General features: G+C 39.8%; 2 protein-coding genes and 1 non-coding gene across 4 annotated transcripts; all 3 read right to left on the bottom strand.

Annotated features, from left to right (window-relative positions):
- Window positions 1-1,058: 1,058 nt before the first annotated feature.
- On the bottom strand, window positions 1,059-3,522 carry SAM-2 (S-adenosylmethionine synthetase 2). 2 transcript variants are annotated; one of them, XM_089624162.1, is made up of 2 exons: window positions 3,283-3,522; window positions 1,059-2,593 (listed from the first exon to the last, which is right to left on the bottom strand). In XM_089624162.1, exon 2 carries the CDS (start codon window positions 2,583-2,585, stop codon window positions 1,398-1,400), a length of 1,188 nt encoding a protein of 395 aa, XP_089480288.1. In that variant the 5' UTR covers window positions 2,586-2,593; window positions 3,283-3,522; the 3' UTR covers window positions 1,059-1,397. The 2 variants fall into 2 exon arrangements, with proteins under 2 accessions (XP_089480288.1, XP_089480289.1); XM_089624163.1 differs by having other exon boundaries at window positions 1,059-2,598; window positions 3,283-3,463.
- A 3,444-nt stretch (window positions 3,523-6,966) lies between these two features.
- On the bottom strand, window positions 6,967-20,136 carry LOC149390012 (Transducin family protein / WD-40 repeat family protein). Its single transcript, XM_089623721.1, has 20 exons — window positions 19,986-20,136; window positions 19,674-19,918; window positions 19,495-19,591; window positions 19,320-19,402; window positions 18,936-19,111; window positions 18,702-18,819; window positions 18,449-18,531; window positions 17,329-17,538; window positions 16,753-17,109; window positions 16,288-16,459; window positions 15,727-15,918; window positions 15,417-15,626; window positions 15,233-15,325; window positions 10,201-10,415; window positions 9,459-9,953; window positions 9,289-9,369; window positions 9,098-9,183; window positions 7,816-8,493; window positions 7,269-7,422; window positions 6,967-7,188 (listed from the first exon to the last, which is right to left on the bottom strand). Exons 1-20 carry the CDS (start codon window positions 20,098-20,100, stop codon window positions 7,113-7,115), a joined length of 3,936 nt encoding a protein of 1,311 aa, XP_089479847.1. The 5' UTR covers window positions 20,101-20,136; the 3' UTR covers window positions 6,967-7,112.
- A 77-nt stretch (window positions 20,137-20,213) lies between these two features.
- On the bottom strand, window positions 20,214-20,286 carry TRNAF-GAA (transfer RNA phenylalanine (anticodon GAA)). The gene has a single exon. It is a non-coding gene; the product is annotated as a tRNA-Phe (tRNA).
- Between the last annotated feature and the right edge of the window lie 2,009 nt (window positions 20,287-22,295).

Below are 22,295 nucleotides of genomic sequence, written 5' to 3'. Positions count from 1 at the left end.
CGATGTGCGTGTTCTGCGCAGGGGCTGTTGAGAATACCCAACATCTCTTCTTCGCTTGCCCTTTTGCGAGGAGATTCTGGATGGTGTTTTCGAATGAATGCCACTGGGAGGTGGACACGGCAAAAGATGGGTTCGAGAGGGTTAGCCTAATTCTGGAGCGCAACAAGATGGAGGAAAAACAGGGAATTGACGAGGGGTGGTTTTTTCTTCAAGCTGCAATTGTCATTGAGGTCGTGTGGAAATGGAGAAATGAGAGCATCTTCACAAGGGTTCAGGAAAATCAAGATCGTCATATACGATGGCCGAGGAAAAGATGCAAAGGATTTTGGGAAAGTGTGAATCCCTTAGAGGCAGAGCGAGAAGAGATTAGAGGTCGTAATGGGCTCCAGTGGCAAAAACTACTCCGGGCGAGACTAAAATTAACGTGGATGCTAGCTTTGGTAGAAGAGGAGTCAGTGAGGGGTTAGTGGCGCGTGATGAAGCCGGGGAAATCTTGTGGATGTGGAGAAGTGCTATTACAGCAGCCACGGTCCTGGAAGCTGAGATGGCTGGAGTTTATCTGGCGATTCTGATGGCAAAATTTATATTTGTGCAGCGACTAGTTGTGGAGGGAGATAACAAGCAAATCATGGAGGGTCTTGATACACGGATGGCTGTACGGACTGGAGCTTACCACCCCTCTTTGATCAGATACAAACCACTGCAAGTTCGTTTACTTTGTTTAAATGTAATTGGGTACCTAGAAGGGTGAATGGAATTGCTCATAGTTCTGGGTAGCAATATTAACCAGAACATTAGTACTGGGTATTGCTCTCTTACTGATGTACCGCCGATTGTGCAAAATGCGATCCTCAAAGATTGCTGTTAATGAAAAGACACTATGAGATAATAAAAAAAAAAAAAAAGAGATGAGGAAATCGTTTGAAATAGTTCTGTTTAAAGATCAACAAAAATCAAATTTCAAATAATTGCGAAGCCGAATCTAAATATGTCCCCCGTCATTAGTGTGACATCACAACCATAAGTCGTAGGGCACGTCGGAAACAAGAATATCAACATAACATAATTCAAACAATTTTTTTTTTCTTTTCATTATTAATAATAAAACAAAACGATCCATATATCATAGTACTCGATCTGTAGCTACTTTTACCGGTGTCCTACTAAATTGGACACTCCTCTCTCTCTCTCTTCACCACAAGGGACACCGGTAACAATGTAACATGATTAAAATGAAACAACAGTAAAACAAACAAAAATCAATTTAAAAGGAAAGGAAAAGAAAAGAAAAACGTTGAAGTATAATAGAGGTAGGGAACAATTTCGGGTATAGCGCATGAAATGAGAGAGTGGAGAAAAGGAGAATTATTAAAAGTCGAAGCAAAAGGGCAGTAGAATTATGCGGAGGAAGGGTTGTCCCACTTGAGGGGCTTGACGACCTCCCAGGTGAAGTCGGGGTCGTCCCTTCCAAAGTGGCCGTAGGCGGCGGTCTTGAGGAACCTCCCGTTGGTGCCTCTCTTGAGGTCCAAGTTGATGGTCATCATCCCCGGCCTGAAGTCGAAGTTCTCCTTCACGATCTTCAAGATCTCCCTGTCCGGGATCTTCCCCGTCCCGTAGGTGTCCACGAACACAGACAGGGGCTCGGGCACCCCGATGGCGTACGACACCTGGACGATGCAGCGGCGAGCCATCCCGTTGGCCACAATGCTCTTGGCAGCCTGCCTCACGATGTACGCCCCGCTCCTGTCCACCTTCGTGGGGTCCTTCCCGGAGAAGGCACCGCCTCCGTGGGCGCCCCACCCTCCGTACGTGTCGATGATGATCTTGCGGCCAGTGAGACCGGCGTCCCCGTGCGGCCCTCCGATCACGAACCGCCCCGACGGGTTGAGGTGGAAGATGGTCTTCTCGTCCAGGTACTTCTCGGGGATCACCGGCTTGATCACGTGCTCCTTGAGGTCGGCGGCGATCTCGTCGTTGGTCACCGTCTCATCGTGCTGGGTGGAGATGAGCACGGTGTGGACGCGGGTGGGGACCATGGCCCCGTTGTCGTTGAGGTACTCCACCGTGACCTGGGTCTTGCCATCGGGCCGCAGCCACGCGCACGTGCCGTTCTTCCTCACCTCCGTCAGCTTGGCTCCCAGCTTGGTGGCGAGGACGTGGGTGAGGGGCATGAGCTCGGGGGTCTCGTCGGTGGCGTAGCCGAACATGTGACCCTGGTCTCCTGCGCCGATGTCCTCGGGCCTCTTCGTGAAGTGGCCGTGGACGCCCTGGGCGATGTCCGGGCTCTGCTGCTCGATGTTCACCAGGACCTTGCATTTGTCGGCGTCCAGGCCCACGTCGTCCGAGATGAACCCGATGTTGCGGCAGGTGTCGCGCACGATCTTCTCGTAGTCCACCACCGCCTTGGTGGTGATCTCGCCGAACACCATCACCATGTTCGTCTTCGTGCACGTCTCGCACGCCACCTTGCTGTCGGGGTCCTGGGTCAGGCACGCGTCGAGGACCGCGTCTGAGATCTGGTCGCACATCTTGTCTGGGTGACCCTCGTTCACCGACTCCGACGTGTAAAGGAAAGTCTCGGCCATCTTTCAATCTGTACTATTTAACAAATTGCACACGCCAACACACTATATGAGATACTATTACAGGCTAGGCCTAAGATCCCAAGTTCGTGGAATACACAACAAAAACAAAGTTTAATATTCTAGCGTTGATTTTAAAAACGTAAAATCCAAAAGTTATTCTTCGGTCTCTTAAAAGTATCAGAACACATAGCAACAACAACAAAAAATAAAAATAAAATATAATAATCCGAGACAAGAGGAAATTGGTGTACAGGCAAAGATAAAAAAGCAAACAAGATTCGCGGAGCATTATACAGAATAAGCATGGAATCTGAATAATTACAGAAGTTCTAATTCATTGCTTCGTGCTAAACAAAAACTTCATTTCTAATAATTAGTGGTTAATAAATCTTAATGTAAAACGATATGATGCACACAGATCTAAAGAGTGTTTGGCTATAAGAACGTCGCGCGTAAAAGAATTCGAATAAGCAGATACTATACTCGGACAAAATGACAACCGCTAATGATTCTGCTACATTACAGATCATGGACATTCAACAAATGAGAAAACGAAATCGTGACAAGAAAAAACAGATCTGAGAGCATTACGGTAGAATCGAGATACGAAACAAGCAAATCTGACAAAAGCTTAGGCTAACAAAGCGGAGATCTAAAAGCGAAACTCCATCAGAGAAAAAGAGAGAGAAATGTGTACCTGAGAGAGGAAGAAGTAAAGGGTAGATTGGAACAGATCTGGAGAAAGAAATATGTAAACTCCCTCTTCTAGACCTCTTCTGTTCTACGACACAGAGTCATTCAAGCGTCGTGGCCCTATTTATAGATAAATATTCCTCTATTACCCTTCACCGAACCATTCGGTATTCTAATCCTGGGTGTAAAAAAAATATCATGACCGTCGAATCATATTTCTACCAGATGAATCATGAAGGGATGTGATTGTCAGAAGTTGGTGTGAGATACAAATTTTATTATTTTATTATTTAGTGAGTGATTTGCAACGCCCAAGTGGCATGGACATGGTTGATGATTCTCACTGGTTGGGCTTAGGTATGACCGGTATACGCCGGTGACTCAACAACCCTACCCGGTCATCTCGGCTTCGATGGCTTTTGTTGACCCAAGCCAACTTACTTCTTTCACAATGGCGTCTTTCTTGGCTTGGCGTTTCATATGCCTACTTTATTCAATTCAAGTACTACTTTTAACAATATTACCATGGTTTAGGGATAAACATACATATAGTTTGAGAAATTTCATTTTATAGACCTAAAATTTAACAAAATATCGGGATTAAACCTCACATTTTAAAAATATCTGAAATTGGACTTTTGGACACATTTTGGACTAAAATACCCCTGATTCAAATAACCCATATTTTTCTCTCATTTTCATCATAATTCTTTTCATCTTCGAATTGGTTGCGCTAGGATTAGAATTTTCAGTGGTCGAGCTCACCGCTGAGCTCATGGGGTTCGGGGCAACGCCCCGATTTTTTTTATTTAAGAATTTGGGTATGTGTTCAGTTTCGATTTTGAGGGTTTCACATTGTATCTCATCGTACGGTATCCTATTGCATCGTACGACATCGTACAGCATCGTACGACATCGTACGATATCGTACATTATAATGTGTATGAATTCTATCGTACATTATAATTATAATGTATCGTATCGCATCGTACAGCATCGTACGGTATCGTACATTATAATGTGTATGAATTTTATCGTACATTATAATTATAATGTATCGTATCGCATCGTACGGCATCGTACGACATCGTACGGTGTCATACGATAATGTACGATGTTATACGATAAAATTCATATTTTTTGGATATTTTAAGCGGAAAAAGTCAAATTCACGTGAAATTTTGTCATTCTATGTTATCATAGCTCGTCGGATTCCCTCATATATCATTGAATTTAGTTATATCTCATCGGAATCGAGCGTTAAAGATCGAATGAAGGATTGAGAAAATATCTCAAGTAAAATGAGTATATTTGTTCAAAATGGTATTTATGTCCGAAATTGGGATAAAAGTCCATTTTTAGATATTTTTAAAGTGTGAGGTCTAATCCCGATATTTTGTTAAATTTTAGGTCTATAAAATGAAATTTCTCTATAGTTTAGGGTCAAAGGTTAAATTAAACCACGTATAGTTGAAGAAGATTTTAGTGGTCATTGAACGAGGACAACAATATTGGGTTTATACACCTTAGGCTTGTCAGTGTCATTTGGAATAAATACAACCATAGATCTCGGTCCACAATCCATAATCATCGTGGTAAACTGGGTTCTTGCTTATTATTACACAGCATTCTTATTCATGAGCAAAATCGAATTTCACATGTTGTCGATTAAAATCCTTGGTGGCTATTTCGATTAAATGCCAAAACTGCCCTTCGTGAGAAGGATGTGCCTTTTGAAAAGGCGATGGGGGTATTTTGGTGATTGAAAAAATGCGACCGACAGTTTAGTTGCAAGTTGCAAATTGCAAATGAGCTGGAGTATATACTTCAAGGCTCATATCAAGCTATTTTACACCTCTTTTCTCCAAAAGCAGACAAGATTGCCCACGCATCAAATTCACAATACTTGCTGGATATAGTTATTACGGTGGTAAGGGTAAAAGAGGAAAAGCACGATGACGACAGTATTTAATATTTTACACTCACAAGTCACAGCCAATTGCATTTGCATGAGAAATAATGCGCAAAAACTGATTGCAACCTTTTGACAACTTATCGACTCTAATTATGTTAATGTTCACATTCAAGACAGGGTCCAGTTAAATTGGTGTATTTGAAAAGCGACCATATTTCACCTTATGTATTTTCATGATTTTCATGAGCCCCACTTCTATTAAAATACAAACTGCATATAAATGCATTACCGTTGATCGCTGATGCGCTGCTATATAGCAGTGCTCATTTGAAAATCCATGTGGTTAAACAAGAGGTTGAGTAGTGATGATATAGGGGGCTTTATGTAATTTTTATGGTGTATATTTTAATTGATTTTTACGATTAACCTTTGCTAGTGACAAAAAAATGTCATGCCCATTAGAACAAGCCGAATACAACAAAAATCTAGGCTTAATGTTCATATAAAACAAGGATCTAGTTAAAATGATAAGATGATAAATAAAAAATTGGTAAATGTGTTGATTTGATGATAGGTAAAGTCAATGACATGATGTGAAAATTAATATTATTGTGTAAAGCACGGGAGAGTGTGGAGAGCTTTTCTGTTGCCTCCTCTTGCTTTTTTTTACTGCCAGGTCATGGATTTATCACGACTTGATAGTTATTTGGTGATAACCGTCTTTGGAATTGCTTTGAATACTGTTTTGCCTCGTGAAAATTGATAGGTATTTAAGTTTATGTGACCATGTAAACATTCGATTGACTACGTTTTTAAATAATCACTACTTTCTCCGAATTTTTGGTTACGTTGAGTAATTATCAGGCTTAACGATCCTCGGCGCTCTTCAACTTCTTTGGAGTTTGAGCTCTCTGCTCATAATTTTCTTTTGATAGTTAATTACGACTAGATAGACTTTGTTCGAAGTTATTTTAAATTTTACCTGTATAATTGTTTTATACAAAAACTTCAGTGGCAATGAAGGAATGCGCCAAGTTATTTTATATCAGCCGAAATTCTTATATTGAAGAAAATAGCGTTGTGTTTGTCCACCAACCGAATAGACCTTTGTATTGAGAGAGAGAGAGAGAGAGAGAGAGAGAGAGAGAGAGAGAGAGAGAGAGAGAGAGAGAGGGGTCAATTATGGAAGTCCATCACCAACTCACCAACCAACCAACTCACCAACCAAGCAGAGCTCGAGTGCACTCAAGCCGTCAAGCCATCCTCCTGATGACATGGCGGTTGGTGGGGTTCGTTGGAAGAAAGGCAGGGCTATGATGTAAAAAAGTGATCATCTTTTTCTAATTATATTTCTTTATCTCTCACTCCCACACAACACAACACATTGACAGGCGCTATTATGTAGGCAGGGATATGGGATTTTGTTGGAAAATAGATTGGGTTGTACCCGGTTGCCGGTAAAGTACCAATGACGTGGCTATTAAACCAAATCCAACATAGTAAATGGAAACTCTTGATATCATCATCCACCTCGAGTAACTAGGATTCGTCCGAGTTAAAGAGTAGATGGTGGTGGTGCTGCGTGTTTTTATTGATTCCGGATCTCACTCCAAAATAAAAATGATAAACCGAAAACTAGTATTTATTTGAGACATGGTGGAGGACCACTCCACCGCCAATCATACTTAATTGTTGCGAATTGAGAGCATGTGGCCTTTTCATGGCAAGGTTGGGGAGATCCAAAGAGTAATTATTAGAATTTGGTCCCTCGTTTGGGAGTCAAAAGTGGCTTTAGCATTTACTGGGAAAACCAACGAGGAAGAAGGTGAAGAATGAAATAGATCCAGGAGAGGAAAAAGAGAGACTCCAACTCTGACTGGGTTTAGTGAAATAGCATCACCAAATGACACCCCATCAACTCAGCGAAGGTTACCAATTGTAGAGAACTCGGCGATTTGCATTCCTCTTCCGGCTACTACGATCTGATAGTGTCCCCTATATAGACAGTAATAACATTAGTCGCTAGAATTACAACATTAAACTTTGTAACACAGATGACAGTGATACTTAATTACCTACTACAGGCTCTAGCATCCAATGCTTCCGGTTCAGGCACGCTAATGATGACACATGCATACTCTGACAGCTTGCCTTGCTCTTCAAGGCTCCAGCATCGGATACGCTGATCGAGACCGGTCGAAAACACCCATGACCCGTCCGTCCATATACCTTCACCAAACAACTTGTTAAGAAAACGGAGCATAAAGGGTTTAAGGCTTGTCATCATAGACGATTGTTTAAAACGAGCTTAAACAAATATTCAAAAGGTCACACTTTCTAGAGAATAATACTCTCTAATTATTTATCTTTGATATAGGGGAAGACCTTTAAGAGCCATTGACAAACCTTCACAAATGAAAAATAATCCAATAAACACTAGTGATCTAACAATTGCAGGAGTCAGATATGTAATACTAAGTTGCCAAAACATTTGAGCCTAATGATGGGTGGAAAGATTAGAAGACAAACTGGCAGCTCTTGCCTTTGTGGAGAAGTGTTGATAGGTAATATGCTAGCCATAATATTATAAGCGGAGACCTGGTTTTCATACACATAAATTACCTTTCACCGCAGAGGTATGAGCTGACAGGACTTTATCATGGTACAATAATACAATTTTGTACTCTGTGCTCTCACTCTGGCAGGATCGATCAAAAGTCTTCCCATTTCCAAGCCCAATGACCGACTCTTTGTCTAGCAGTGTCCTTGTTTCGAAATCTTGGCTAGCTGTGAGTGCAAATACAAGACTGTGAATGGCTTGATCATCACCCCCAGTGAGCACATTGTAAACGAAACCACCATCAAAGCTTTGGTAGCTTCTCTCATTTGAGATGTGAAGACAATTGACACCAGATTGGTGAATGTTTTCCAGTATACGTAGAGGTTGTATTTCATATATCTTAGATGCGGAATCATCGGGGTCGGTTTCCGACTCAGCAGTGGTGTCGCAGCCGGAATTGTCTTCCATGGACAAGGTTTCATGATTAGGAGGTGTATCAGAAGTTACAACGCTTGGTTCAATATTTTTGGTGATGTAACGGCCCAAGGACCTCCACCACCGTCCACCCTGACTTCCCCTTCCTGTGCGTGGCCTTTTCTGACAGTCGATGAACTTCTCCACTTGAAGAACTGATATCCGACGCGTAAAAGCTTCGACACTCTCAGTTAAGTCCCACAGGGCAATACTTCCATCAGTAGCTCCACTAATAACAATATACACATTTCCATCTCCACAGTACTCTGCCATCAAAAAATATAATTGGCAATCCATGTAACTGCATACACAAGGAATACTCATAAAAGAACTCTGAAATCATTAGAAAGATGAAATCAAGGAAAACTTGAGCTTCAAGATAGCTATTCGACGCCGATATGGCCTAATTGGATATAGTATATGCAAGCATAAATCTCCATGATCCAAGATCCGCACAATCTAAACTTCATTTATGCAATTGGCAGAATAATATTTTGGGTCACAGGAAATATGAATTATTCAAAGTATTTTCATTCAGAAAGGGCATCAGCCAAACATAGTCATGGGCCAGAGTGTTAGGCCGCCATTAAATTTTGGGGTTTTGCCCCCTTATTCAAAGGAATGTTCCTTATTTTTGTGTTTTTGAGGTGGTTTTTGGTGGTTGTGTCGGATTTTGCTTTGTTCTTTTGGGTTCGTCTGTTTAGATCCTAAGCCAGAGCATCTCTCCGTCTAATCTTTTCTGTAAATGTGGTGTTCGCATATTTTTGTAACTGTGGTTTTCGCCTATATTTTTATAAAGAGGTTCTTGTTTAAAAAAAAAATGTTATGCCTAGGAATATTACATTCATGGATTTCTGTGAGTGGACCAACCTTTAGAAGGCAGACATAGTGGAACAATGACATGCCGCAAAGCTAAAACTGGTGATGATAGAGGCCCAAGTAATGCTACATCAAACCTTCAATATCATGCAAGAAACAGATTAGATAATTCTTAGCAAAAAACAGTGAAAATAAAAGGAAGGAAAATGTAAACACAGCATAGGTTTCTTTGTAAATACTACCATAGTCTAAGTGGCAACACTAGAGCCCGTAATACTAGTGTTGCGTCTGAACAAGCAACAACAACAAAACATACAGTTAACCTGCAATGCAATATTAATAATTAAAATATATTTAAAAAAGAAAAGAAATCTTGAACTAGATTCAGGACATAAGTGGAAGGCAACCACACCTGGAACTTGTAGCTTTAACCAGAAAAGCAGTAACAGCCATGTATCTCCAGTCATCTTCATATTTGTCCTTAGAGCATGATTTTAACTGCAGCTTTTCACCTCTATCATTACCATCTGCGTTCACACTAGATGTAACATCAGCTACACCAACCATTTTATTAGTACTTGAATTCTTTGGCGGCATGTCCGTGGAGAGCCATTGGAATGACATAGAAGATGACCCTGCCGATGAACTGCCGTTTCCAATTTCACCGTGCTGGGTTTTCGAATTTCTTAGTGACCAAGAAGTTAGAACACGCTTTGCACCGACTGATATCAACAGGAATGGACACTCATTGCCGTCGATTCGTATGTCGCTTCCATCAGCTATGGCGGTCGCTTGCGTTGAAACCATATGCATCTTTGATACAGAGCATATTGATCTCACCGCTGATCCACCTACATGCTCTCCCATCAATTTTGATTCCGTCCAACCTTCAAGACCTGGTGTAGACCTAATTCAACCATACAGCAAATAACACTTACAGCTTACCAGCTTTGGGATGAGGACTAACAATCCTTGTCATGAATTGAAACAGTTCTTTCTTGTTACTAATTTCATGGGTATAATGATTATATATTTTTTACTTGTTACTAATTTCACGGGTGTAATGATTTTTAAGAGACTACTACATACAGGCAACCTACAAACTGAGAACCACTTTTTCAGTGTATCATAAAAAATCACTTGCAGCCATATACCTGGTCAACCTTACAGTTCCATCTTCACACCCAGTAGCAATCCAACTGGAACCAGAGAAGAGGCCAGGCTTTGCGTTTGTTGCTGTAGGTGATTCTTTGCTGATAAAACATAAGGAGTGCAATTCCCTTCCATGGAATTGCATATGCAGATTCTGTGGGTATATCTTCCAGCAACTCTCTGGCACGAGATTTTTGTGAATATGAATGACTTCATCCTAGTAGCAAAGTACGTATTATGCAAAAGTAAAAATTAACAGAATAGCTTCGTAGATGCTGATGAAGAAATAACAAAATTGTCAGATTTAGAGCTGATCGTGGCTATTAGAAAACTAGGTATATCTTACTAAAATAATGTTTGCGGAAACAAATTGAATGATTTTTATTACTTCCGAATGCCGAATGGTGTATTTATACAGCCTAAAAAGAATAATTTCTAGAGAAAATCAAGAAGATCTGATCTGATTAGGAGGAGTTCAGATAAGAATAAAATAAGATCAGTAAACCTAATTAATTCATTATATTCTGGAATTAGATTACACATAATATTCTAAGGAGAGAAATGAATCAACCGTATATTCTAACGCTCCCCCTCAAACGGGAATGTAGATATCGTACGGTCCTAGCTTGCTGATTAGTTCTTGAAACGTAGGACCATGAAGACTCTAGGTTAAAATACCGACTGTTTGCTCCTTTGATGGGACAAATGGTAGGCAGACTTCTCCTCTATCTTTTTTTCGATGAAATGTCTATCAACCTCCATGTGTTTAGTAAGATCATGTTGGACAGGGTTGTGTGCGATACTTATTGCAGATTTGTTGTCGCACATAAGTTTCATTGGACTGTCACATGGCTGTTTCAGTTCCACGAGGACTCGCTTAAGCCACATGATTTCACAAAGTCCTTGAGCCATTGCTCTGATGCAGAACCTGCCCAATACCCTGATGTTGATCTTCGGTCAGTTGCTGAACCTGCCCAATCAGCATCGGTGAAGGCGTGGACTTCTCTGTTCTGATGCTTCTGGAATAAAAGGCCCTTTCCCGGACAGCCTTTAAGTTAACGAAGGATACGAAGGACAGCATCGTAATGATCTCGGCATGGAGCATGCATGTATTGGCTTACGACCCCAACGGCATATGCAGTGTCGGGTCTCGTGTGAGCCAAGTATATTAGCTTTCCAAATAATCTCTGGTACCTTCCTGTATCATTTGATGGTCCTTTTTCTGCTCCTCCAAGTTTAACACTAGCGTCCATCGGAGTTGTTGCTGGTTTACATCCGAGAAGACCTGTCTCTTTTAGCAGATCCAGGACGTATTTTCGTTGAGACACGGAGATTCCTTTGCTTGACCGAGCTATTTCCATCCAGATGAAGTACTTCATATGGCCGAGGTGCTTCATCTCGAACTACTTGGCTAGGAGTATCTGTAGCTGCTCGAGCTCTTCAACATCATCGCCGGTAAGTATTATGTCATCTACATACACTATAACTTAGGGCGGTGCAAAAAAACCGGTAAAACCGTAAATCGGACTGAACCGTTGGTTTTTAGACCGTTGGTCCGGTTTTAAACGGTTTAAAATTTCACCGGTCCGGTCCGGTTTAAACTTTTAAACGGTCCGGTCCGGTCTAAAAAGTCTAAACCGCAGTTTAGACTGAACCGGACCAGTTAGTATTTAAATTAAAAAAAATTAATAAAAAATGTCTAAAACGGTCCGGTCTAAGACGGTCCGGTCTAAATCGGTCCAAAACAGTCTAAAAGAAAACCGGACCAGGTATTATTTAAGAAAAATATAAATAAAAATTAGGCTAAAATAAAACTGTCCGGTTTAAAACGGCCTAACGATCCTAAACGGTCCATATTAAACCGGTTCGGACTGTTTTAACCGGTTCGGTCCGGTCCGGTTTTTTTCCTTATTTGGTCTGGTCCGGTCCGGTTTAATTTTTTTTAAACCGTTTAAATCGGTTCGGTTTGATTTTTTGACCGGTTTTATACCGGACCGGACCATGCACACCCCTACTATAACTGATATTTTCTGATCTTTGGAGTGTTTGTAGAACACATTATGATCGGTTTGAGCTTGGCATAAACAAAGGCTTTGCACATATCTGTTGAACCGTCCAAACCATTTTCGAGGCGACTGTTTAAGATCGTAGAGAGATTTGATGAGCTTATACACCTGGCCTTTATTGGTCTCGTCTTCAAAACCGGGTGGTATGTCCATATAGATTTCTTCGAGTTCTCTGTTTAAGAATGCATTTTTGACGTCAATTGTTGTAGAGGCCAATCTAGGTTTGCAGCGATCGATATGAGTACTCTAATGGTATTTTGCTTTGCCACTAGGGCAAAAGTCTCGGTGTAGTCGAGGCCGTAGGTCTGGGTGTATCCCTTTGCAACGAGACGAGCCTTGTATCTTTTTACGGTGCCGTCCGAGTTAAGCTTCACAGTAAATAGCCATCTACATCCCACGGTAGCCTTTCCATTTGGAAGTTCCGTTACTTTCCACACGTCCTTCTTCAAGGCCCGAATCCCGTCAAAAACCGCATCTCTCCACTTTGGAACTAGTGCTTCCCGAATAGACTTTGGGACTTCCTCTTCAACAAGTTTAGACACAAAGGTTATATATGGTGTACACAGGTTTGCATATGAGACAAAATTGGCGATAGGATATCGGGTACATGATATGGTTCCTTTCCTAAGGGCTATTGGAAGCTCTTCAATGTTGTCTTTATTAACAATCGGTTTTTTAGGAATGGATAAGGGTATAGTACCTTGTTCGAATGCAGGTGGGTCAGGAGTGATGATTGGCACTGCCGAGATGGTAGATGGCTCATAATTCTTCACTCCTTGGTTCATCCTCCGCGCATAGATTTTAAACGGTTATGTCCCCGGTTGTACTTCTTTTGTTCTTGCTTCGGGATTAGGGTCAGTAGGAGTAGGTTCGGGATGAGGGTCTGCGTGTAGGATTGGGATTGGGATCTGTAGGGTTCAGAATTTGTGGAGGTGAGGTATGATTCTGACCTGAATCCCAAAACTGAGCATCATAATTTTGTCTCCCCCTGAGGTGAAGTATTGGGGTAAAAATGCTGATTTTCGAAGAAGGTTACATCAACACTAATATGGTATTTTCTAGATGTTGGGTCGTAAAATTTGTAACTTTTTTTAGTAGATGAGTAGCCTAAGCCAATTTTAATGGCTCGTTGGTCTAGTTTTCCCCGGTTGATGTTATGAGCATGTACAAAGGCCGTACACCCGAAGACTTTAGGAGGCAGGTTGCTAAACTGTTTGTTTTGAGGATATGCTATTGTGGGGTGTCGGGTTTTCCGTTGGAGACTCCTTGGTGTCGAAGGTATATAAGCCATCTACCATCTTAGCATTGCCAATCATCTTCCCCAATACCTAATCCTGTATGACACAATGAGTTGGAGTAAAGTAAATCACACAATCATGTTTGTATAGGAATTTATTGACTGAGAATAAATTGCATGAAAGTTTGGGGACATGTAAGACAGATTTGAGTGGTTTCCGGGGATATAGGTATTGATCCTTTCCTGGCAATGGGAGATAACAATCCATCTGCTACTTTAACTTTGTGGTTGCCTGGGCTTGTTGAGTATGAGGAGTAAACAAGTGAGTTGTAGGTCATATGATCGGTTGCTCCCGAGTCTATGATCCATGGATTCGGTATAGCTATATGTTACCTCTTTTGGTATGTGAAGTGGAAGGGATATTGTTGGTATTGCTTAGTTGAGAGGAATTGATGAGACTAATCAATTGCTCTAGTTGTTCTTTGGTGAAGAGCTTTGATTCTGATGAAGCCTCGATTGGTTTTGATGAGTCTGACACAGTGGTGTTGAGAGCTTTGCCATCTCGAGAAGCTTTTGAGGATTTCCAATCAAGAGGCTTGCCATGAATCTTCCAACACTTATTGCGGGTGTGTCCAAGTCGTTGACAATGGTCACACCATGGACGGTTGTTCCTCTTCGTAGATTGGCTTGATGAGGACTCGTAGGCATTGATGTTGAGTGTCGAGGACTCAAGAGTGGAAGGAGCCGGGGATTGATCATTCATCATGACATAGCGCCGGCTTTCTTCTGGCATGACCTCGGATGACACTTCTCGGATGTTGGGAAACGGGACTCGGCTCACGACTTGACTCCGTACACTATCAAGCTCGGTATTCAACCCTGCGAGAAAGTCAAATACTCTCCTTGTCCAGTCCGTGCACTTCCAAGAAAACGAGTTAAATAAATCGCATTCATGTCACAGACCTGTGAGGGTGTTGGAAGTATTGTGTGACGCTGGATGTGCCATGTTTGGTGTCGCGGATGCGGTTCTTCAGCTCGAAGAGTTGCTAGGCATTCCTTAAGTCATAATATGTCTACAACTGAATCCCACACAAATTTGGCCGTCGGCAAGAAGAGGTAAGTTTTCCCAATTTTCTGTTCCATCGAATTGATTAACCAGGACATGATCATAGAGCTTTCCGTCTCCCATAGTGGATAGGAAGGATCGTCTTTGCAGGTTGTGTGATGGGTTGTGTGATGATGCCAGAAAGATACCCGAATTAACCTTTCCCTTGAACTATTTCACAGATCGAGACCATTGAAGGTAATTTAGGCCATTCGATTTGTGAATTGTGATGAGGGAAGGGTTGGTTTCGGTCTGGTGTGGTGGAACAGGGTTAGAGCTTGTCGCTGAACTGGAGATTTCACTCGTGTTTGTCATCATATACGATGAGGAAGAGGAATGGAATTGGAACGTGTTTGCGAAAAACGGAAATGAAGGTATTCAGAGTAGGCTCTGATACCATAAAAGAATGTTTGCGGAAACAAATTGAATGATTTTTATTACTTCCGAATGGTGTATTTATACAGCCTAAAAAGAATAATTTCTAGAGAAAATCAAGGAGATCTGATCTGATTAGGAGAGATCAGATCAGATCAGAATAAACCTAATTAATTCCTTATATTCTGGAATTATATTACACACAATATTCTAAGGAGAGAAATGAATCAACTGTATATTCTAACACTTACCTTTACATATGCAAAGCAGTTATTCGCTTCTGGTAGATCACCAACATAATAAGAATGTGGCCGTCGCCATCCACCACATGGAATTTGCAAAATCTGTTCCAACACAGACCACCCTCAGCTACAAATATTCTAGTTTTCTTTATCCCGGTCAAGAGAGAGAGAGAAGTGAGAGATAGAACTGTACCTTTGCTTCGGTTTTTAAGTTCAATATCATAAAGTCAACTGATGTGAAGCCCGCTGCATAGTGGGCATTGGACAACTCATCAACAGGGTTAGCGTCAGTGTGAACAGATTGAATCAAACTCAACTCTTTCACTTGTTTCATCCCAGTAAATTCCAAAGGCTGTCCTCCCCTATCACATTCCAAATAACATATGCAACCATCTCCTCCAGTCTGACCAAGAAAGAATATTCTCAAACAGAGAACCTTCTGCTACAACTAGATTCTAAGATAAAACTATTAATATATAAGTACCCTTTTAGATAAATCATACCGAACATATTTCAATGGGATTAGCTAGCCGTCGTGTAACAGAAACACTGGTCACACTTGAGATCCCATGAGCCCCTTTGAAATGACTTATGGCAGATATTTTTGTATGTGATGAAACATCTGAGCCTACCAACGTACTTCTCAACAGAGGAAACAGAATTAGATTACCACGTTTATCTCCACATACCAGCACCTACAACATTTAATCAAATATGAATTATGATCAAGATATTTTATAACATAATTCGATGCGAATATTACTGAGCTATGCAAGTAACAAACAAAACCAGCATGTAGCATTCAAGTTCGCCGAATCAAAGATCAATTCAGAATGAGTATGAGATAAAAAATAAAAAAATAAAAAAATAAAAAAAAAAAAAAAAAACATTTATCTTCTTTTTCGTGTGTCAGTTTTCATTTGTTTGCTTTGGCATTTCATGGAAATCCAATTGAAATCAAAATGTTTAGGGTAAATCAAGGTTTTTTAGGTCATCTTTGGTCGGCATCTATGAAATATTTGGCAAAAAGTAGATTGTTCATATTCAGTAAATTAATCGTATACCTCATCCTGAAGTGAAGCATCAAGACACATTATTCGTGTTCCAAAAGATGACGTGAATTCTGCGATGAAGGATACATTAGAACATTCTCCAACATTTCGAGGAAAAGATTGGAAATCAGCGCATAGTCTCCATAGCTTTAATGTTCCTCTGGGATCCGCAGTGAAGATGTAACTACATGATAAATCCCATAAAAACAAAAAGACAAATATTAGCACAGAATACATCATAAAGGAAAAAATTAAGTCACGGAACATTTTTTGTTTTTTTTTAAACTGTGGTATCCGAGTTAGACCCGACTAATATCCATGAGGCCGTGGCATTTTCGACCGGGATACTACCCCAGTGGCCCCAATTGTTGCGTCCAGGGGGAATTGATCGATAATAAGATATCTTAAATTTAGTCATGCATGGCCAAAATGTGGGGAAAATGATTAAAGTTGATTATTTGAGAACATCAGTCATACCTATGACCTAGTGGCTTACACCAATGAGTGCCCAAGAGTTGCCTTTCTTGCCCGGCCGACCAGGTTATGGTAATATCTGCTTTAGGTGAACAAACTTCACTAATAACTCTAACAACAGTCATGTTTCCTTTACCATCTCCTACACCAATCCAATCCTCATTAACGCAGCCAGTCTTAAACACTTTTGGCAGCAAGTCCATACAAACAATGGGCACCTTTTCTCGATTTCGGAAGATCTCTGTCCAAACTACATCTCCAGTATCTACTAATTTAGCATGATACAATAAACCATGGTTTGTGGCAACATAAAGTGTGTCCTCCAATGTAAAGCGCAAACAACGAACATATTCGCTTTTACTGCAGATATACAGAAGCGCAAATTCCACAACATAATCAGTTCTATAATAAATGAATAAAAGAAAATTCAAACCATGAAAGACATGGAAAAGTCTGCAATATATACAAAAGTTTAGGGTTTAGATCAACCAAATTAAGTATTTTTCAACCAGAGTAACCAGCATGTTCCCCATCTAATTTCCTTCTAAAAAAGAATTATAACATGCAATCATATATTACCTATCCACGAGTCCAATAGGTTCCAGCAAACTAGGTATTCTAGTTGTGTATATATTATTTTGGTTGCTACTTGTTGCCTCAGAATGTCCATCTAAACTTCCCGGAAGTGAAGTGTTCCCAAGCTGATGAACTTTGATTGAAGAGTCAAACCCAGCAGTAATTAGAAGTGAAAATTTTGGATCGTACAGACATCGCCATATACCCCTTCCTCTGCATTACGGAAAATTAAGACAGAAGTTGAAATTTAATGTGATTACAGCATTTCAACCGGCAAGGGCTTAACACAAAAAACAAATACAATGAATCATCTTCGATACATAAATTGTAAATGTGACCCAAAAGCTGAATTCAAGTATATTGAAATAATAATGTAGTTATATGATTTTGACAATACTGAATACAAGTCTCCAAACAGTGTGTGTTACATACTCAGCCATTAGGAGTTTTATTTATGGAAATTAGACTATTTAAGTATGAAATTAGGCTATTTAAATCTTGCAATTCCTATTTTTAATTATGCATTTTTATTATTACGAATTTAGGATTTTAATTAGGCAATTAGGGTTTAATTATATTATTCCAGAATTGTCCATAGACCTACTTGTATATGGGTCTCTCTTTTATCAGTGAAAGTAGCCTCCAACCACATAGCTTAATCTCTCTCAAAACGAGAAGAGGTTAGGTTCCGGTGGAGCTTTGCATTCTTAGCATTCTTATTTTCCGACAATTAAATCACAACGGCTCCCATCACGAGATCGAAATCCCGGGTTCATAACAGTGTGAGTGTGTGTGTGAGAGAGAGAGAGACTATCATTAGGATTGTGACAGTGTTGGTGTGTGTATGAGTTTTTCTTATCTGATTTTAATATTTATTAATTAAACATTTCATTTAAAACCACATCATCACAAGATTGTGACAAGTGGACTTCCGCTAAACATAACGGTCAAAGTAGTAACGGTGGAAGTGGAACTAGAAACCAACATTAAGTATTTTACCCGCCGAGAAAAAAAATGGGTAGCCAAGTGTATCCAGCATAAAACTTTTAAGTATTTTTGCCGCCATTTACTCTTAAAAAAAAAAAAAAGACAAAAACAAAAATATTATACATAAACCACTTACAAATGTTCCTTGATCATGTGGAGTGGTTTACCGTCCAAACCCCAAACACGACATGTGCAATCTTCACCTACCGTGACAATCAACTTAAGAGAGCAAGAAACAGAAAGAAAAAAAAAATGTAGAATTAATATTCCACATTTATAAACTAAATTTACAGCAGCAAAAAGAAACTCCCTGTTCGAACTTGCTGAGGAAATCTTAGAAATGAAAAATAGAACTACGTGAGAGTTAATGATAGTGAACTTATACTTACGGAATCGAAAATAGAGCAGTCCCAAACTCGCGCACTATGACCAAAAAGGACAAGGCCAACAGACTCACAAAGTTCATCATGATTTTCTGGTCCCATATTAACATCCCAGACACGGGCACTTTATCAAAGAAGAAATTAATTATGACAATATTTTTTCTCCCTTTGAAAGAAAGTAAAGCAAATCATAAGCTCGGTATGGAAAACCAGTGCAATGTGTGAAGGTTAAAGATTCACCTACGATCGTCAGAGGCGGAGACCAGTTTTGATCCGTCGGAAGACCATGCTAACCGGAAAATTGAGCCTTCATGCCCAACTAGTTTACATGTATGAACAGCTTTGTACTCCGGTTTGCAATCTTGAAGAGAGTTGTGAATTCTATTAATCTGAGGAACAACTTTCCACACGATGATCTGCCCAAGCCCCATTTAAAAAAAAAACAAAAACAAAAAAATATACAAAATTAGATGACCAATCTATTGCTTATCCCTTGGGGGTGAATAAGTGATCCAATCCTAAATTTTAAGTTTCGTTTAATCATTTATAGTTAGTGACAATAAGATTGAAATTAAGGCAAATCATAACCACCAAAAGAGTCGAAAGCAAATAAAGAGTAACCACCTCGTTATAGATAGTTCCAGATGCTATTCGTAGAGCTTCGAGACTGTCACCCCACAACCGCATTGAATATAGAAGACTCTTTTCTAAAATCAAACACAGAGAATGTTAAAATAAAAAAAAAAACAATTATGTTCGAGAATAGAACCACCTCTAAAATGTGCATGAGAGAACCAACCAAGAGATCGGACATGAAGAACAACGCTAGAGATGGACATGTCCCAAACACAGACCGAGTTGTCACTGAGTCCAATCGCTAAATGACTCTCCGTCCTCTACTTTCAAAGAAAACACACGAAAAAGTGAATGGATGAATGGAATCAAAAGAGAGTGAAATGTAGTTTTTGGTGGTGTTACCTGGAAATAGCAAACATCGAAAATCCAGCTTCCGAACTTAGGCAAGGTCTGCAACATAGTGAATTCAACGCCATTATCGAAGGTCGGGGTGAAGAGCCTGAGCCTCCTCTCGCCGAAGACGGCAATGGTCGGAGGACGAGAAGGGAGACACGAGATTCCATGGACGCGAACGCCTTGGAATACGGGGAGAGACGCGATTTTCTTTCCGAGTTCCAAGTCGTAGACCAGAAGCTGAGAGCCCGAGCCTGTTAGGCGGGAGTTAGAAAATCAGAGCACGTGAGAGAGCGAGTAAGGGCCGAAGAGAAAGAGTACCTGCGATGAGGTAAGGGAGAGAAGAGAGACGATGAGGATCGGTGAGAAGACAGAGCGCCGATATTTCGCCCACGTATTCCCCGCTTCCGAGACGCCATTCCTCCACCACCGCCATTGCTTTGCTTTTGGTGGGAAAACAAAAACGACGGCTTCACTAGTAGGATTTTTAACTTCTAAAACCCTTCTGAAAACTGGCTTCTTATGGACTCGGCTAAAAAGACAGAATATTGCGGTGAGCGTGGATCGAACACGCGACCTTCAGATCTTCAGTCTGACGCTCTCCCAACTGAGCTATCCCCGCAACATGCTTCACTTTTTAATCTATTACAATAAAAATTAAGAAATAATTACCCTCCTCGACTCCAACAACCCACCCTTGTCCTAGAGAAATTTCATTTTATGGATCTAAAGGTTGTCAAAATACCGAGATTAGACCTCATATTTTAAAAATATCTAAAAATTAATTTTTTTCCCAATTTCGGACACAAATACCTTTTGAACAAATAAACGCATTTCACTTTCACTATCTATCTTCTCAATCTCTCATTCGGTCTTTCACACTTGATTCCGACAAGATATAACTAAATTCGACGAGATACGAGGGAATCCGACGAGCTATGATAACCTAGAATGACAAAATTTCACGTGAATTTGACTTTTTCCGCTTGAAATGCCCGAAAAGTATGAATTTTATCGTATAACATCGTACATTATCGTACACTATGGTATATTATATCGTCGAATTTAGTTATATCTCGTCGGAATCAAACGTGAAAGACCGAATGAGAAATTGAGAAGAGAGAGAGTGAAAGTGAAATTGATTTATTTGTTCAAAATGGTATTTGTGTTCGAAATTGAGACAAAATTCTATTTTTGGATATTTTTAAAATATGAGGTATAATATCGATATTTTGTTAACTTTTTTATCCATAAAATGAAATTTCTCTTGTCGTAATCCTTAATCATTCTGTCAACTTTTCTGACGGCCATCCAATTATTGATCACATGATCACTTATAGATCACATTTTTAAGAAATGTATTTGAAGTTGAACTAAGATTTCAATTTTTTTTTCTTTTATTTTTGCTGGTGTATGATTGTAATTTTTTAGAAATCAATAAAATTCCAAGTTTGAATCAAAATTGTCTTCTTTTGAGAGTATTCCTCTATGTACCAAGTCACCATCTTTGTTAATGAAAGAGATAAATGGCACCAACACTCCTTTGACTATCGTCGTGAATTTAATTACTGTGAATCCATACTTTACACCCGTCTTGGCAGATTTGTTCATCGTCGACCAAATCTGCTCGCAAAGGATCGCAATGAATATGCTAAACTCGTCCCATTATTTTATCGACAAGTCAGAGCAATCGTGGATCCACCCAACCACCTCCTCCATATTTCCACTATGCATATGAAGCGAATGCATTCCCGTCGGAACCCAGCTGAGCCGATCGCATCCCAACGACCAGTCTCGTGAGAACCCTAACCATGAACATGGTTGTGAAAAATTTACAGAGATATGCTAGATTGAGTTCAGTCAAACTCGGATTCAGATTTGGACTCAGACCTAGGGCTGGTCTAGGGACTCAAACCTCCCGATGTAGATCGATGCTCTCAAATTTCATTTATTAAATTAACTTAAAAAATTAATTAATTAACTCTTTAATTAATATAATTTAATGCGGATTGGTGAACTATTTTTTAATAAAATAAAACTTCGACTATTGAGCTACTAACGTAATTTTCCCATATTATAAATTGTAATAATAATAAGAAATAAGATCAATACTATAAAATAACAAGTATTTGTTTTATATAATATTTGATCATTTAACATCATTGAGTATATTAAAAAATGAATAAATCATTGTAAATCAAACTACTAAACTTCATATTAGAAAACGTTTGACATTACTTTTACAATTTAAATAAATTATTAATATATAATGATTTTTTGAATAATATAATGAAATAAAGAGATTTGTAAGTAACTAGCGTATTCACAAGAGAAAGTTAAAATTTTGGTCAAAATATCATTTCTTTGAAGGAAATAGCCAATAAATGTAGCTTATCTTGTTCGGCCTTTTTCTAGTTGATTTCTCCAAGAAATCGATGATGTGTTCAATAATGATGGTTGAGCTTTGGATTGTGAAGATGGGAAGTCAAGTCAGCACCAACCTCAAGCAAGCTCTTCTTCACCACCAGCCTTCAAAGAAGCCAAGCACCGAAAGCCCTAAATCCCACGTCGACGACATTGAAGCAAAGAACCGAAGAATTATAATCATGCCGTTTGAGGACGCTAATGTGA

This window comes from Urtica dioica, chromosome 8 (assembly GCF_054948205.1).
Source record: "Urtica dioica subsp. dioica isolate 48M chromosome 8, U.dioica_male_clone48M_v1_H2, whole genome shotgun sequence".
NCBI lineage: Eukaryota > Viridiplantae > Streptophyta > Magnoliopsida > Rosales > Urticaceae > Urtica > Urtica dioica.
Note: the sequence above shows the minus strand (reverse complement) of the source record. Positions and strands in the feature narration are given on the sequence as shown.